The 17,340-nt window shown below is 52.8% G+C and overlaps 1 protein-coding gene across 11 annotated transcripts in view; it reads right to left on the reverse strand.

Moving 5' to 3' along the window:
• pde4dip (phosphodiesterase 4D interacting protein) overlaps nt 1-17,340 on the reverse strand; it is a 170,594-nt gene that overhangs the window by 70,099 nt on the left and 83,155 nt on the right. For 8 of the 11 annotated variants that reach the window (XM_055005964.1, XM_055005976.1, XM_055005960.1 and 5 more), the window contains 2 exons: nt 2,587-2,710; nt 2,229-2,389 (listed from right to left, as the gene is read on the reverse strand). The exons of the other annotated variants lie outside the window; for them this stretch is intronic. In XM_055005964.1, coding sequence (XP_054861939.1) covers nt 2,229-2,389; nt 2,587-2,710 — 285 coding nt within the window. The remainder of the gene's footprint in view (nt 1-2,228; nt 2,390-2,586; nt 2,711-17,340) is intronic. 11 annotated transcript variants of the gene reach the window in all.

The raw sequence follows: 17,340 nt of genomic DNA on the forward strand, positions 1-17,340 counted from the left end.
TCGAACTTTGCAATGATAGGACGGTGACGGTTTCCTCCTCGGGGTCCGAGCCGGTGGACGTGGTGGAAAGTGATGTTTTTAACAGTTTCCGCAGGGATTTTAAGCGCCGACACCATGAAGTTTTTAACAAGGGTCTCTGGGTTATCCGGTGTGGACTCAGGGATACCAGAAAAGATTAGGTTGTCCCGCATGCTCCTCGACTGGATGTCCAGGGACGGTCTCCCTCAGGGTTTTGTTTTCTTTTTTAAGTGTATTCACCTCTGAAGTGACCGCTGTCAGCGTGGACCGGAGTTCGGTGTTGTCCCTCTGCAGATCCTCGATCTGCTGGTGGGTGAACTCCAGGCTTGCTTTCAGGTCTTTTATCTCCTGGTGAAGCAAACTAAGAATATCGAGCTTCTTATTAATAGACTCGAGAACACTTACCTGGATATCCGTGACCTCCAAGTCTTGTGTGTCCGTCGAGGAGTCTGCTTTCTTCCTCTTGCTCGGGTTGGCGTCTTCCATGGTGCACCGGACGAAGTAGTCGTCAATAAAGTTCTCAAGGTCCTCCACTGTGAGCACTACCGTTTCCGATCTTGAGCAGGCTATTTAGTTAGGTTGTTGTTTTATTTATTTATTTATTTTTAATACAAATACGTCGAGATAACGGCGATTTGTTTACTTCTCATCTAGCAGCTGGGAGCCGCCATGTTGAATTTCGTCACTCTCACTGAATCTCGCGATCTCACAGCATCTCGCCATTGGTAACTCTAAGCAGTGCAGTCTCAGTGAACCTCTAGAATTCAGACCAAAATTTTCCAGTGCAGTTAAAATTTGTTATATTCTGAGATTTAAAAAAAAAAAAATAAAACAAAAGGTAATTTGGAAATACGTATATAATTCTGAGGGAGAAAATGATCTAAAAGAACAATAAATCTATACATATATGATCCAACGTATAATATGTAATCATATCCATTGATTACAGAAAACATATTTATACACCAAGGGTAAAACCAAAGTACAAAGGATACACATGATTATGTGTTGTTGGTCTGCACACATACTGACTAAAATTAAAATAAGCTGTGATGTTTAAAAAAATCATTAATGTGAACATTAGTAGAGTTGTCAACATGTATATCAAAATTGCCACAAAGAACAAACCTGTCATATTTAAGAAAAAGAGCTGTTTTAAATTTAAGGATTTCTGGTAAAAAGATGCCAGTTGACTCCAGAGGGAGCTCAGAGAAGAGCCAGCGCTCGTCTGCATCAAAAGGAGCCAGTTGAGGGGATTCAGACATTTGATTCGGTTGCCTCCTTTGGAGGTTTTCCCAAGATGTCCATCTGGGAGGAAAGCCAGAACTTGTTGAAGGGATTATATATCTCATCTGGTCTAGGAATGCCTTGAGATCCCCTAGGAAGAACTGGAAAGTGTTGCTGGGGAGAGAAATACCTGGAATGACCTGTTTCAACTGCTGCCTCTGTGACCTGATACCCAGATAAGCAGAATTAAATGTAAGGAAGGATGGATGGATGGATGGATGGATGGATGGATGGATGGATGGCATTGGGAGACATTAAATAATAACAATTAAATTCAGATTGGGACTGCCAAGTTTAAAAGCAAGTCCTTTAAAATAAAGAAATTCCTCAGAACATAAAAGATAACCATCGAAGCTCTTCCTAAAAAGAAAAACACTCAGAAGGCCACCACTATAACTACGTTACTCTTACTTGAGTACAGTTTTTGGCTACTCTACCCACCTCTGTACAGCATACAGATATCTTTCCTTGCAATTTGCAACGCCTGGAAAAAAAGTGAGTTGAGGTATGAACTATAGGGTCTGGTGGTGGCCACCAGGCAAGGAGAACAGCAATATCCAACAAGAGAAGGAGGCTGGCATTCTACCATTTGGTAGTGATCTACTGACACCAGCAGCTAGGTAGCTCCAATGCCAAAAACAAGCCCGGTTATGCTAGCAGCAGCTCCAGTTGCAGTAAGACAGGAAATGTATAGCTCACGGTCTGAACATCCAATAATTTTATATAACAACCAAGATCTAAAAGTGCAGCATAAAATGCAGCTCAAAACTGGCTAAAAATGTCCATTTTTGGCAGAACTCTGATGGACCCGCAAAACACAATGGAAACCCATGCTGGCTTTATTGGCTATCATATCTGATCTGGTCTGAAAAAGACCTGTTATTGGTCTTATGTCACAAGCACAAGCTTTAAACATAAATTACCTGTCTTTGTCAGTCAGGACTCGCTGGGTGAGCAGTCCACCTGATCCTTCATTGTTCTCCAACCTTGCCTCTATTTCTCTCTCCACGGCTAGACAGCACTGGGCCTCAGAGTCTGCTAACAAGGCCATCCGTTCAGCCTCACCTCGTGCAAGTTCAGCCTCCTGAACACATCATGGACAGAAGAAAATGCTGGCAACTTCTTAACACTGAATCAATGTAAACTTCTTCATGTTTTTGTAGTTACTCCAAATATTGTACACCATCTTGTTTCAATATTTTTTCTTTCCAAATTCTAGTGTTTTATTCAAATTTAAATAAGCAGTGTTAAGTAATGTAAAGCTTGTCAGTGAACCTGTACCTCTTGCAACAGCTGAACTTTGGTTTCCAGGACACCCTGCATGTGCCTGATTTCCTCTTGTCGCTCCACCAGGTGACACTGCAGCTCTGCTTTATTCTGATTGGACAGGCTTTCTGCTGTTGATCTAAATGGGTTGCAATGTTTGTAGAGCAATAATTACACACATTAAACAGCAAAATATAATCATATCTTTCGTGACAAAACACCTGATCTAAAATATATAGATTCAAATAACAGTGCAATGCATTTCTAACCCCAACAGTTGACTATAGCAGACAAATATTTTACAGCAACGATAGTTGATGCCTTACGGACATCCACCTTTAAATACATCAAAAATTTATGTTTAAAACCTCTATGTACAAAACGTAGAACGATATTAGGCATCTGTATCAAATATTCAAAAGACAGACATTTTAAAAATCTTTCATTATGAACCAAACAGAGATGTCCAGTTAACTAAAGAGAACCTAAAATCATTGACTAACACACGTGCAATAAAAATAAGACTTTGGATTTGGGTCTTTTCCTCCACTCATGATTCATTCATGTTGGTCACTTGGGTTGGGTGTCATTGACAGAAGCCTTTCTCAAAAGACTTGCAATGTCATGATGCACTGTATGTGTCTAAATATTTATTAAGCACTTCACAAAATGTAATTTATAGTATGCCAGTTCATGCAATTTATGAGAAGTTGTGAGTTTCATAGGCTCTTATTTCTTAAGTTGCTCTTTGGTTAGGTACTGAGTCATCATAGACTGGGGCCCTATCACAGTAGAAGATAGACCTGTGTTTAAAACTTTAAATTCTCTGCATTCCATTTCTTAAATAAAAGAGAATGTATAAAAAATGTTTGCAAAAAAATGCACATTGTGTCAGAGTCATGCAAATGGCAATGACAATAGACAATGCATCAAACATGGGTGAAGTACGAATTCTAAAATTTGAATTTTTCACACAGCTTGAAATCAGCAGCACAAAAGATTTGAACAATCATCAGCAATTCAAGGCTGAATGAAGTGTTTATGTACGACATTATGATACTACAGAGAAGTTGACCTTTGGCCTTTGAAGTACTACCCCATAGAATTGCAAAGAGGGAATAGCCTGTCTAATTTTCATATTTGGATGGAAAGGAAGTTTAAAAATTTGCTACTTGGATCATTTCCTGACCCTGGATCCTCTGATGTTGTTGTTGCTGTTTGAAGTAATTTACCAAATAGCAAACAAATATGCAAAAGGGGCAGAAAGCAGACCCTTTAGTGCAGAGTTAATAACAAAAGTTTCAATCACAGAGAATTGTGTTTGGTGATAGAATGGAAACATGGATTCCAGTTGGTAATGTCTCCTGCCCTCCTCTGAAGGATGAGGAAGCAATCTGTTAGTGCAGTGCTTACAATTAGTTTATCTGGCTTGCCAGTGACCACTGAGAAGAGATCAGTTGACATCCAGGAAAGACTGGAGGGCAGCCAGGAAAGACTGGCTGACGGCAGGAAAGACTGCAGTAGGGGTGGCAGGGCTAGTTACTCATGTCACAAGTCCAAGTAGGTTCTACTTGGACGCTCAAGCTAACTACAAGCAGAATGTGTCAGGCTGGCTGCTGCCAGGCCGAGTTAGTGCCCTCCCCTCTCCTTCCTCCTGCCTGTTAGGGCAGCCCAGCAGCAGAGAGGAAGCAACAGGTGTTCCCCATCAGCCACAATCAGCAGCTCAGGGGGTGAAACGGATCAGCCTCCTCCAGCTCACTATAAAACCGGACACAACCCAGCTCTCATCGTGGGAGCGTAAAATGGAAAATGGAAAACGAAAATGGAAAAAGAAAGCGAAGCAAAAGGAAAGAAGAAGAAGGAACGACGCATTGCTGCTGGACCCACCCGTTCCTGCCGATTGTGCCGTCAGCACTGGATCCTGGATCCTCCGAGCGAGGAGACCCTCAACCGAGCCGATTTCCCCTTTTTGGTATCTTTCCCCACTCACCGGTTGCTGCTCCAAACCTTGACTGCCATCGTTGTGAGCAAGTTCGGAGCATCCCCAGCGTACTTGTGAGTTTGTTGTCCCGTCTTAGTTTAGTTTGTTAAAGAAACACTGTGTGTATAAGGACTTTGTTTGTAGTTACCTCTCGCTATCATTAGAAGGATAGCCCCGTGTTTAGTTAATATTTTTGAAATGGACTATTCTCGCCTGGGTGTTGCCCACCGCGAGTTGAGGATCAGTTTGGGCCTGTACAGTTCCACCCGGCCCCAAGGAGCCGCTGTAAGGTTCAGAGCCTAGTGCGCTCTACTTTTAGTTTATTGTATATATAGATTTCTGTTGTTGTCCCTGAGGACATTTATCAATAAACCTGAGTTACGCATTATTTATGACTGTTCATTTCCTGCGCCTGAGCTCACATTGAACAATCGTGACAGTACGCTCCCACCAAGACATGAGCTCAGCAGGTAAATGTAACAGTTGGAGCCAGCCCGAATTGGAGCCAGCAGGCTCAAAGGCTGGCTCAGCTCTTTCACCAAATCCCCTGGACATTTTTTTTTCTAGTGAGGAAAACCATTTATATTATGACAACCTTTTCGAATTATGGTGTGAGTGGAAAGAGGCTCGGGATCGGGATCACCGAGACATGACGGTGTCTCGAGGTCGCAGGGCAGCCTCCCAGATGCCCTGGTTAATGGGCCACCTTCCAGCCCACATCCAAAAGTTTTTGAACTCTCCCTTGCGGTTTGTTACCCTTCCTATCTCAGCCACGTATCCAACCTGCACTCAGCCCGCTAGCCTCCAGCCCACTAGTTTCCCCGCTAACCCCGAATCCACCCCACGTTGTGTTAGAACTGGTGTTCTGAGTTTTCAGTCGAGGAGTAACCATGGACATACTCCATTACCCGAATTCCCCGCAGATCCTGTTTCCCCTAGCCCCCTGGATGATGTTAACAGCAAGTCCCCTTTCGATGGGACCCGTCTCGCTTTTAAGACAAGCCCTGGTCGAAAGCGGGGTTCCCGACACCGGAGTCCCCAGTCACCTCTAATCTCCATCTCCTCTAATGACCTGTGCTCTTTCCTGCTCGATAGAGCACTCGGACTAGATAATTTCCACCCAAGTCAGACCAGTTCCCCATCAGAACCTGCCCCCCAGCTGCCAATTGAGCCTCATGAGAGGAAGCCTCGCCATAGGAAGCGTGGCTCTAGAGGACGCCATACCTCACTGCTCCCTGGCCCCCAGACGCCGCCGCCGAGTGCCGCAGAGGTCCTGCCGCCGCCGAGCGCCACCGAGGTCCTGCTGCCGCCGCCGCCGAGCGCCGCAGAGGCCCTGCCGCCGCCGAGCGCCGCAGAGGCCCTGCCGCCGCCGAGCGCCGCAGAGGTCCTGCCGCCGCCGCCGCCGCCGAGCGCCGCAGAGGTCCTGCCGCCGCCGAGCGCCGCAGAGGTCCTGCCGCCGCCGCCGCCGAGCGCCGCAGAGGTCCTGCCGCCGCCGCCGCCGAGCGCCGCAGAGGTCCTGCCGCCGCCGCCGCCGAGCGCCGCAGAGGTCCTGCCGCCGCCGCCGCCGAGCGCCGCAGAGGTCCTGCCGCCGCCGCCGCCGAGCGCCGCAGAGGTCCTGCCGCCGCCGCCGCCGAGCGCCGCAGAGGTCCTGCCGCCGCCGCCGAGCACCGCAGAGGTCCCGCCGCCGAGCGCCGCAGAGGTCCTGCCGCCGCCGCCGCCGAGCGCCGCAGAGGTCCTGCCGCCGCCGAGCGCCGCAGAGGTCCTGCCGCCGCCGAGCGCCGCAGAGGTCCTGCCGCCGCCGAGCGCCGCAGAGGTCCTGCCGCCGCCGAGCGCCGCAGAGGTCCTGCCGCCGCCGCCGCCGAGCGCCGCAGAGGTCCTGCCGCCGCCGCCGCCGAGCGCCGCAGAGGTCTTGCCGCCGCCGAGCGCCGCAGAGGTCCTGCCGCCGCCGCCGCCGAGCGCCGCAGAGGTCTTGCCGCCGCCGAGCGCCGCAGAGGTCCTGCCGCCGCCGCCGCCGAGCGCCGCAGAGGTCCTGCCGCCGCCGCCGCCGGGCGCCGCAGAGGTCCTGCCCCCCAGCTGCCAATTGAGCCTCATGAGAGGAAGCCTCGCCATAGGAAGCGTGGCTCTAGAGGACGCCATACCTCACTGCTCCCTGGCCCCCAGACGCCGCCGCCGAGTGCCGCAGAGGTCCTGCCGCCGCCGAGCGCCACCGAGGTCCTGCTGCCGCCGCCGCCGAGCGCCGCAGAGGCCCTGCCGCCGCCGAGCGCCGCAGAGGCCCTGCCGCCGCCGAGCGCCGCAGAGGTCCTGCCGCCGCCGCCGCCGCCGAGCGCCGCAGAGGTCCTGCCGCCGCCGAGCGCCGCAGAGGTCCTGCCGCCGCCGCCGCCGAGCGCCGCAGAGGTCCTGCCGCCGCCGCCGCCGAGCGCCGCAGAGGTCCTGCCGCCGCCGCCGCCGAGCGCCGCAGAGGTCCTGCCGCCGCCGCCGCCGAGCGCCGCAGAGGTCCTGCCGCCGCCGCCGCCGAGCGCCGCAGAGGTCCTGCCGCCGCCGCCGCCGAGCGCCGCAGAGGTCCTGCCGCCGCCGCCGAGCACCGCAGAGGTCCCGCCGCCGAGCGCCGCAGAGGTCCTGCCGCCGCCGCCGCCGAGCGCCGCAGAGGTCCTGCCGCCGCCGAGCGCCGCAGAGGTCCTGCCGCCGCCGAGCGCCGCAGAGGTCCTGCCGCCGCCGAGCGCCGCAGAGGTCCTGCCGCCGCCGAGCGCCGCAGAGGTCCTGCCGCCGCCGCCGCCGAGCGCCGCAGAGGTCCTGCCGCCGCCGCCGCCGAGCGCCGCAGAGGTCCTGCCGCCGCCGCCGCCGAGCGCCGCAGAGGTCTTGCCGCCGCCGAGCGCCGCAGAGGTCCTGCCGCCGCCGCCGCCGAGCGCCGCAGAGGTCTTGCCGCCGCCGAGCGCCGCAGAGGTCCTGCCGCCGCCGCCGCCGAGCGCCGCAGAGGTCCTGCCGCCGCCGCCGCCGGGCGCCGCAGAGGTCCTGCCGCCGCCGCCGCCGAGCACCGCAGAGGTCCCGCCGCCGAGCGCTGCAGAGACCTCGCCTCTCTGCAGCAGTCACCGAGGTTCCACTGCCTCACCCGTCTCCGAGGGGGTCGACGACGCCGCCTCACCCGTCTCCGAGGGGGTCGACGACGCCGCCTCACCCGTCTTCGAGGGGGTCGACGACGCCGCCTCACCCGTCCCCGAGGGGGTCGACGACGCCGCCTCACCCGTCTCCGAGGGGGTCGACGACGCCGCCTCACCCGTCTTCGAGGGGGTCGACGACGCCGCCTCACCCGTCCCCGAGGGGGTCGACGACGCCGCCTCACCCGTCTCCGAGGGGGTCGACGACGCCGCCTCACCCGTCTCCGAGGGGGTCGACGACGCCGCCTCACCCGTCTCCGAGGGGGTCGACGACGCCGCCTCACCCGTCTCCGAGGGGGTCGACGACGCCGCCTCACCCGTCCTCGAGGGGGTCGACGACGCCGCCTCACCCGTCCTCGAGGGGGTCGACGACGCCGCCTCACCCGTCCTCGAGGGGGTCGACGACGCCGCCTCACCCGTCTCCGAGGGGGTCGACGACGCCGCCTCACCCGTCTCCGAGGGGGTCGACGACGCCGCCTCACCCGTCTCCGAGGGGGTCGACGACGCCGCCTCACCCGTCCTCGAGGGGGTCGACGACGCCGCCTCACCCGTCCTCGAGGGGGTCGACGACGCCGCCTCACCCGTCCTCGAGGGGGTCAACGACGCCGCCTCAACCGTCTCCGAGGGGGTCGACGCTGTCGACGCCGCCTCAACCGTCTCCGAGGGGGTCGACGCTGTCGACGCCGCCTCACCCGTCTCCGAGGGGGTCGACGCTGTCGACGCCGCCTCACCCGTCTCCGAGGGGGTCGACGCTGTCGACGCCGCCTCACCCGTCTCCGAGGGGGTCGACGCTGTCGACGCCGCCTCACCCGTCTCCGAGGGGGTCGACGCTGTCGACGCCGCCTCAGTTCTCGAGGGGGTCGACGCTGTCGACGCCGCCTCGAACGAGCCTCCGCCGTCGGCCTCCCGAGGGGTTCTGCCGCCTCCACCGCCGGCCTCCAGAGTGGTTTCGCCGCCGGCCTCCAGAGTGGTTTCGCCGCCTGCCTCCAGAGTGGTGTCGCCGCCGGCCTCCAGAGGGTCCCCGTGTCGTCCGCCGCCGGCCTCCAGAGTGGTGTCGCCGCCGGCCTCCAGAGGGTCCCCGTGTCGTCCGCCGCCGGCCTCAAGAGTGGTTTCGCCGCCGGCCTCTAGAGTGGTTTCGCCGCCGGCCTCCAGAGTGGTTTCGCCGCCTCCGTCGCCGGCCTCCAGAGTGGTTTCACCGCCTCCGTCGCTGGCCTCCAGAGTGGTTCCGCCTCCTCCGCCGCCGGCCTCCAGAGTGTTTTCGCCGCCGGCCTCCAGAGTGGTTTCGCCGCCGGCCTCCAGAGTGGTTTCGCCGCCGGCCTCCAGGGGGTCCCCGTGTCGTCCGCCGCTCTCCAGAGTGGTTCAGTCTCCTCTGTCGCCGGCCTCCAGAGTGGTTCCGTCTCCTCCGTCGCCGGCCTCCAGAGTGGTTCCGTCTCCTCCGTCGCCGGCCTCCAGAGTGGTTCCGTCTCCTCCGTCGCCGGCCTCCAGAGTGGTTCCGTCTCCTCCGTCGCCGGCCTCCAGAGTGGTTCCGTCTCCTCCGTCGCCGGCCTCCAGAGTGGTTCCGTCTCCTCCGTCGCCGGCCTCCAGAGTGGTTCCGTCTCCTCCGTCGCCGGCCTCCAGAGTGGTTCCGTCTCCTCCGTCGCCAGCCTCCAGAGTGGTTTCGTTGCCGGCCTCCGGAGTGGTTTCGTCTTCTCCGTAGCCGGCCTCCAGAGTGGCACCCGGGCCGGCCTCCAGAGTGGCATCCGGGCCGTCCTCCAGAACGGCCTCGTCTGCCCGTTCAGCACCCAGGTCATCCTCCGGAATGGCCGTGGGTGCCTTGTCCGCCCGCCTTGGAGTGTTTTGTTTTTGACCAGCCCTTTGAACAGATTTCTGGTCTGTTTTGGACTTGTTTATTTGGCTTAGCGCCACCCCCAGACTGTTCAGGACACTTGATTTTTGGCCCTCCTTCCACATCCCCTCCGCCCACCCATCTCCTCTTGGACTTTTTGTTTCGGTCCCTCCCTGTCCATCCCCCTCCCCCTCCCGGGATCACCCTGTTCGGGCACCAGGAGGTGCCCGTAGAGGGGGGGGTACTGTCAGGCTGGCTGCTGCCAGGCCGAGTTAGTGCCCTCCCCTCTCCTTCCTCCTGCCTGTTAGGGCAGCCCAGCAGCAGAGAGGAAGCAACAGGTGTTCCCCATCAGCCACAATCAGCAGCTCAGGGGGTGAAACGGATCAGCCTCCTCCAGCTCACTATAAAACCGGACACAACCCAGCTCTCATCGTGGGAGCGTAAAATGGAAAATGGAAAACGAAAATGGAAAAAGAAAGCGAAGCAAAAGGAAAGAAGAAGAAGGAACGACGCATTGCTGCTGGACCCACCCGTTCCTGCCGATTGTGCCGTCAGCACTGGATCCTGGACCCTCCGAGCGAGGAGACCCTCAACCGAGCCGATTCCCCCTTTTTGGTATCTTTCCCCACTCACCGGTTGCTGCTCCAAACCTTGACTGCCATCGTTGTGAGCAAGTTCGGAGCATCCCCAGCGTACTTGTGAGTTTGTTGTCCCGTCTTAGTTTAGTTTGTTAAAGAAACACTGTGTGTATAAGGACTTTGTTTGTAGTTACCTCTCGCTATCATTAGAAGGATAGCCCCGTGTTTAGTTAATATTTTTGAAATGGACTATTCTCGCCTGGGTGTTGCCCACCGCGAGTTGAGGATCAGTTTGGGCCTGTACAGTTCCACCCGGCCCCAAGGAGCCGCTGTAAGGTTCAGAGCCTAGTGCGCTCTACTTTTAGTTTATTGTATATATAGATTTCTGTTGTTGTCCCTGAGGACATTTATCAATAAACCTGAGTTACGCATTATTTATGACTGTTCATTTCCTGCGCCTGAGCTCACATTGAACAATCGTGACAGAATGCCAAGAAAAAAGCCCAGTGGCCCTCCGAGAGGTGGGATGGAAGATGGACCAACAAGGACAGACAACACGGTAACGAACCAAATGGAAAGGACAAACGACCAAAGGATCCAAAGACAATGCAGCTGCGGATGGTCAAAAATAACAACATACCACGGTCTGCGCATCCACCAGGGGAAGACAAAGTGTGTTGGCAACAGCCAGCAGCAAATTTGCACTGCACTAGCAGGTCAGACAAAAAGGAGTCACAGCCAGGTTGAGCACCACAGTGCCAGTGATCCCAATACTGCGGTTGGATTAGACCAACAACGCCAGTCTTCCCAGCAGACCCCACAGCAGCAGCAGAACACCCCACGGCAGGAGAGCCACAGTACAAGTATAGTGCCCTCAAATCGCCCTCTAGAAAAGCACATCCACAAACCCAAAGTTAAGTGGCCGAAGGCCAGCGACAGGCATGGAGAACCTTCGATGAGAGCCTATCCCATATCGTCCAATCCTCACTAAGAGGCAGCGTAACCTCCAAACTGAACATCTTTGGTAGTCTCATCCACGAGGAAGGGAGAAACCATTTTGGAGTTATGCCCCCAAAGAAGATCGTCCCTAAACCACAGGGAAGGCGAATAAGGGAAATCTTCCAGTTGGTCAAAGAACGACGCCTCCTGAGGAAAGCATGGAGAAGAGCTGAGGCCGAGGAAAAAGACGGCCTAAAGGACCTCTGGAACAAGATCAAGGAAAGGCTTGCACATCTTAGGAGGGCAGAAAGGATAAGGAAGCGCAGGAGCTGCAAGGAGAGAGCAAGGGCACACTTCTTCAGGGAGCCCTTTAAATATGCCCGCAGCCTCCTGGAGGAGAAGAAGAATGGGGCATTACAGATCACAGAGCAAGAGCTGGAACATCACATCAAGGAGCAGCTGAGCGACAACCAGAAAATGACACCCCTCGGATCACCAGGCGATGTACCCCGCCCACCTGAGCCCTCCACAGAATTTGACATATCTCCACCCAAGTGGTCGGAGGTCAGACATGTCATAGATAGTGCATGAGCAGCATCAGCACCCGGACCAAATGGAGTGCCCTACAAGGTGTTTAAGAACTGCCCCACACTCCTCAAACTGTTATGGAGACTCATGGTGGTTGCTTGGAAAACCCGGTCCATCCCATCGTCCTGGTGTAAAGCAGTCACCACCTTCATCCCAAAGGAAAAAGATTCCCAAAACATCAAGCAGTTCAGAGGCATCACCCTGTTGAATGTGGAGGAGAAAATCTTTTTCTCCATTTTGGCCAGACGCATGACCAGCTATCTCCTGGCGAACAAGTACATTGACACCAGCTGCCAGAAGGCAGGTGTTCCAGGGTTCCCCAGCTGCGTGGAACACTCTGCGATGATCTGGGAGCAGATCCAGTCAGCCAAACGCAGCAAGTCGGACCTCCATGTTGTCTGGCTGGACCTCGCAAACGCCTTCGGATCAGTTCCCCACCAGCTCATTATGTATGCCCTCGACTTCTTCCACATTCCATCATGTATCCAGGACCTAGTGGGAAACTACTTTAACAATCTGTACGTCTGTTATACAACCCGGGATATCTCTACTGGTTGGTACCAGCTCGAGAAGGGTATAGCAATGGGATGCGCCACCTCTCCCATCCTCTTCACACTAGCATTTGAGGTAATCCTGACAGGAGGAAGGCAGATGGCCCGAGGAGTGAGATCTCAGACAGGCCAAAGGCTTCCTGCCATACGGTCCTATATGGATGATGTCACCACCCTCCTCCAAACAGCAGCCTGCACGTCTAGACTCCTCAAATGCCTACAGGAACTGCTCGGATGGGCCCGCATGAAAATCAAGCCTCGCCGCCTGTCGATCCGAAAGGGAGTGAGGAACGACAACATCCTCTTTACTGTGGATGGCGAAAGGATTCCCTTACTGGTGGAACAACCCGTCAGGAGCCTTGGCAGACTATACACAGCTGACTTGTCAGATAAGAGCATCACAACCCAACTTCAGGACAGGCTCCACAAGATCGACCAATGCTTCCTGCCAGGGAAATTCAAGGTTTGGTGTTACCAGTTTACACTATACCAACGCCTGATGTGGCCTCTGAAACTGAGTGACATCACCTTGACAACCGTCCTGAAAATGGAGGCAAAAGCCAACAATTTCATACGGAAATGGCTTGGCCTTCCTCGATGCTTCTCCACCACAGCACTTTTTGGCAGAAACACCCTACAACTTCCACTGCAGTCCATCAGCATGGGGTATAAAAAGGAGAAGGTGAGACTCTTATTTGAGCTAAGAGACTCAGCAGACCCGGCCATCCAAGCTGCCAAGCCTCATGTTCAAACAGGACGCAAGTGGAATGTAACCCAAGCAGTCAACCAAGCCATAGACCGACTAAAACACCACAAAATTGTTGGCTTCGCACAACAGGGCAGAACGGGCTTAGGATGGGGAGCAGCACCAAAGAGATGGTCAGCCACCATGAAGGAGAGGAAAGGCTGGTACATCTAGAGCCCAGAAGGGGATCCAGTTTGTCAGGCAAGGGAGAGAGACTCAGCACCACACACACAAGGCCGGGCGCTCCCTCCTATCACTAGGTGGTGAGTGGCAGCTGGCAGCCGATCTCAACCGCCAGCTGAAATTCCCTCCAGAGATCACCACATCATCTCTACGCCCAGACATTGTGCTATGGTCAGCTTCTGCCAGAACAGTGATCATGGTAGAGCTCACTGTTCCATGGAAGAAGAGATGGAGGCTGCATATGAGAGGAAGAAGGAGAAGTATGCGGAACTATCAGCCATGTGCCAGCAAGCTGGATGGAAAGTTTTCACTTTCCCAGTTGCAGGGGCTTCACTGGGACATCCACTCAGCGGCTCCTGAAAACTCTGGGAGTAACAGGTCCCAAAAGGAAGCGGGCACTCCGGGACCTGGCGGAAGAGGCAGAGCAGGGAAGCTTCTGGCTCTGGCTCCGGAGGAAGGACAAGGCATGGGGAAAAGAAGAATCCTAAAAAGGCTGCAGGGAGTGGTAGGGAGACGTCCCTACCGCTGCCCCACCACCCCGAGATGTTCCGGGAATAATGGGGCGAAACATCAAAGAAGGGTGGCTCCCGGCTGGCGACCCTGCAGCCTGCACAATGGCACCGGCGGAGGTGTGACAGGCAGAAATGCCAAGCAGATGAATCTTCTGTGCTTACAATTAGTGCTCCTCCACTCAACAACATCAACAGTCAGATCACACTCAACTTTTTCCTCCTCATGTTTTTCAGCCTGACTCTGTTATGGTTGTAATTAAAGACAATTTTTTATGCAACAGCTGGACAGGGACCTTAGGGCTCCTATCTCCACTCCAACATTTGCTTTCCTTCAGGGTTCGAATTTCTACCCTTCATTATTTTGACACTGTGCCTGCCTATTTCAATTAATTACTGTCTATACAGAATGTTAACACTGTGTAATCAAGCAGTGGTTGCTTCACCACCTAGTCTATAACCATGTCCGCCTACTGCATTCTGCATGAGCAAGGACCACGCCATCAATTAAAAGCATCCAAGTTTGTTAACTGTTATGATCCCTGTTCCAGCTCCTGCCTTTCTTTCTCCTTCCTTTTTTCTTCCTTCTCCCTTCTTCTTCCTGTCTTTGCCATCTGTCTCTTTTGTATTTCTGTCTCTCATCCTGTCATCTCTCTTCCTGTTGTCTCTCTCTCCTTGTCTTGTCCCTCTAGCTCCCTCTGTTTGTGTTTGTTGGTCTCTGCATCTGTCTGTCTGCCTCTCTTGTTCCACTCACCTGTCTACACTTTGCTGATTGCTGTAATGCACATCAGCCCCCCCCCCCCCCCCCCCCCGATTTAGTTTTCCACACCAAGCCTGTGAACCTCTCATCTGCTTCAGCCCCTTGGACTCTCCTGCTTCCCCCCCATCCTGGATTTCCCCCTCTTGGACTCTGTTTTGTTCCGACCTGTTCGTGGATATTCCCCAGCCTTCTATCTGCCAGTTTTGTTCCCCCACTAACTTCTGGATTCCCCGAGCCTGCCTGCTTTGCACCCCTTAGTTCTGTTTTCCCCTGGTTTAGTAAGTACATTGTTTGTTGTCAGTTTAGTTAATCCCTGTTTGGTTTTTTTTGTAGTTGAGCTGTGTTTTTTTTTTTTTTTTGTAGGTGTAGTTTGTAGCTCATTCTTGTCTTAGATTTGGTTTAGTTTATCTCCTGGTTTGTTTTCCCCTTTCTGTATTGGTTTAGTTAGTTTTTGTTAAAATAAAGACCTGTTTCTGTTGCCACCTGTCTGACTTATCTGTACCCCCCCCCAACATTAACTGAGAATACAAGTGTAATGTTGGTCAGGGTCAGAGGTCAGGTAAGTGACTGTGGTAGAGGGAAGGCTTTGCTGAGGATCAACTCCCTGGCTTCCAGACTTCCAAAAAAGTCCAACTAAGGAAGTAGAAAGGCTTCAGCCTTGTACAGAACTTGAAGGCTGGAGTGGATGCAAAGCTGTTAAACTTGTAAATATCAGTGACAAAAAGCATTTCCATGGGTTCTGGAATATTTTGACTGAAAGCTGTTAAAAGCTGATCCAATGGAGACAGAGTAGCCAGATCCTGGACAATATGAGAACAGTCTCAAGTGCGAGAGGAACAAGAATTGGATTGCCACTTTGGCAGGCTCTGTAATGTACACAGGACTGTAAATGGAAACATATAGAATTTCTATTTTACTTAATATACAGGGTGTCCACAAAGTGTCTTTACAGTTTCAAGAATTTATTACAAAGGCAGTTTGTAAGATATCTTAACCAAATTTGTTTTATTGTAATCAGTGTTCATTAAAGTTTGTATCCACATTGAAATTGTGTGTTTCAGGTATGCTGTTATTGAAAATGGTACTGTTAAATGAAACTCAAGGTTTTTCTCAGATGTTCATCGTCGCCCACTCCTCTCTTCATCCAACACTGTCCCTGTCTCGATAAATTTCTTGTGCCATGCACAAATTGAAGGACGTGATGGTGAATCTCTTCCATACTTAGTTCTGTAGTTTCGTTGAGTCTGCACATCCGATTTTGTCTCAAAAAACCATGGTACACATCGTGCCTTCTCTTGAGGAGTAGCCATTTTTTAGGGTTTCATTTAACAGTGCCTCTTTTTACCAACAGGATACCTGAAACACACAATTTCAATATGACGTCGGTCCACCTTTTGCAGCTAGAACAGCTTCAGCTCTTCTGGGAAGGCTGTCCACAAGGTTTAGGAGTGTGTTCATGGGAATTTTTGACCATTCTTCCAGAAGCGCATTTGTGAGGTCACACACTGATGTTGGACGAGAAGGCCTGGCTCTCAGTCTCTGCTCCAAAGGTGTTCTATCGGGTTGAGGTCAGGACTCTGTGCAGGCCAGTCAAGTTCATCCACACCAGACTCATGGAATTTTTCAAAATGTCTTGGTATGCTGAAGCATTCAGAGTTCCTTTCACTGGAACTAAGGGGCCAAGCCCAGCTCCTGAAAAACAACCCCACACCATAATCCCCCCTCCACCAAACTTTACACTTGGGCACAATGCAGTCCAACAAGTATGGTTCTCCTGGCAACCGCCAAACCCAGACTCGTCCATCAGATTGCCAGATGGAGAAGCAGGAGTCATCCCTCCAGAGAACACGTCTCCACTGCTCTAGAGTCCAGTGGCGGCGTGCTTTACACCATTGCATCTGACGCTTTGCATTGCACTTGGTGATGTATAGCTTGGATGCAGCTGCTCGGCCATGGAAACCCATTCCATGAAGCTGTCTGCGCACTGTTCTTGAGCTAATCTGAAGGCCACATGAAGTTTGAAGGTCTGTAGCGATTGACTCTGCAGAAAGTTGGCGACCTCTTCTCACTATGCGCCTCAGCATCTGCTGACCCCACTCTGTCAGTTTACGTGACCTACCACTTGGTGGCTGAGTTGCTGTCGTTCCTACACACTTCCACTTTCTTATAATACAGCTGACAGTTGACTGTGGAATATTTAGGAGTGAGGAAATGTCACGACTGGATTTGTTGCACAGGTGGCATCCTATCACAGTTCCACGCTGGAATTCACTGAGCTCCTGAGAGCCACCCATTCTTTCACAAATGTTTGTAAAAGCAGTCTGCATGCCTAGGTGCTTGATTTTATACACCTGTGGCCATGGAAGTGAATGGAACACCTGATTCTGATTATTTGGATGGGTGAGCGAATACTTTTGGCAATATAGTGTATCTATCTGTCTGTCTATCTGTCTCTGTCTGTCTGTCTGTCTGTCTATCTATCTATCTATCTATCTATGACCATTTAATATCGTCCCTAGACATAGCTATTGTATATAAAAGTTAACATCACCTTGATAATAGAACAGAATAGAGTAGAACAGACTAGAATAGATCTTTATTGTCACTATTACAGAAAACAATGAAAATCGGTTTAGTACTCTCCAAATAGCAGCATTAAAAATAAACGATATAACACACCCTAAAAAATGTATACAACATATGAGCAAATATACAGTATGGAAACTGTTTGTGGCTAGAGACCTGCTCTACACATGATTATTGGACATGATATGAATTGCACTGACATAAATATTGCACTTGTAGGTATGTGATATCGTCATTCAGGGGGGAGGGAGCAGACATCTGACAGCTTGGGGAAGTCTGCTGGTGTAAACGTCTCTGAGGGGAGGTAGTGTGGTCCCAATCACCTGTTCTGCTGCTCTCACCACCGGTTGCAAGACCTTCCTGTCCTCTGCA

The sequence above is a fragment of the Amphiprion ocellaris genome, chromosome 2 (assembly GCF_022539595.1).
Source record: "Amphiprion ocellaris isolate individual 3 ecotype Okinawa chromosome 2, ASM2253959v1, whole genome shotgun sequence".
Classification (NCBI taxonomy): Eukaryota; Metazoa; Chordata; class Actinopteri; family Pomacentridae; genus Amphiprion; species Amphiprion ocellaris.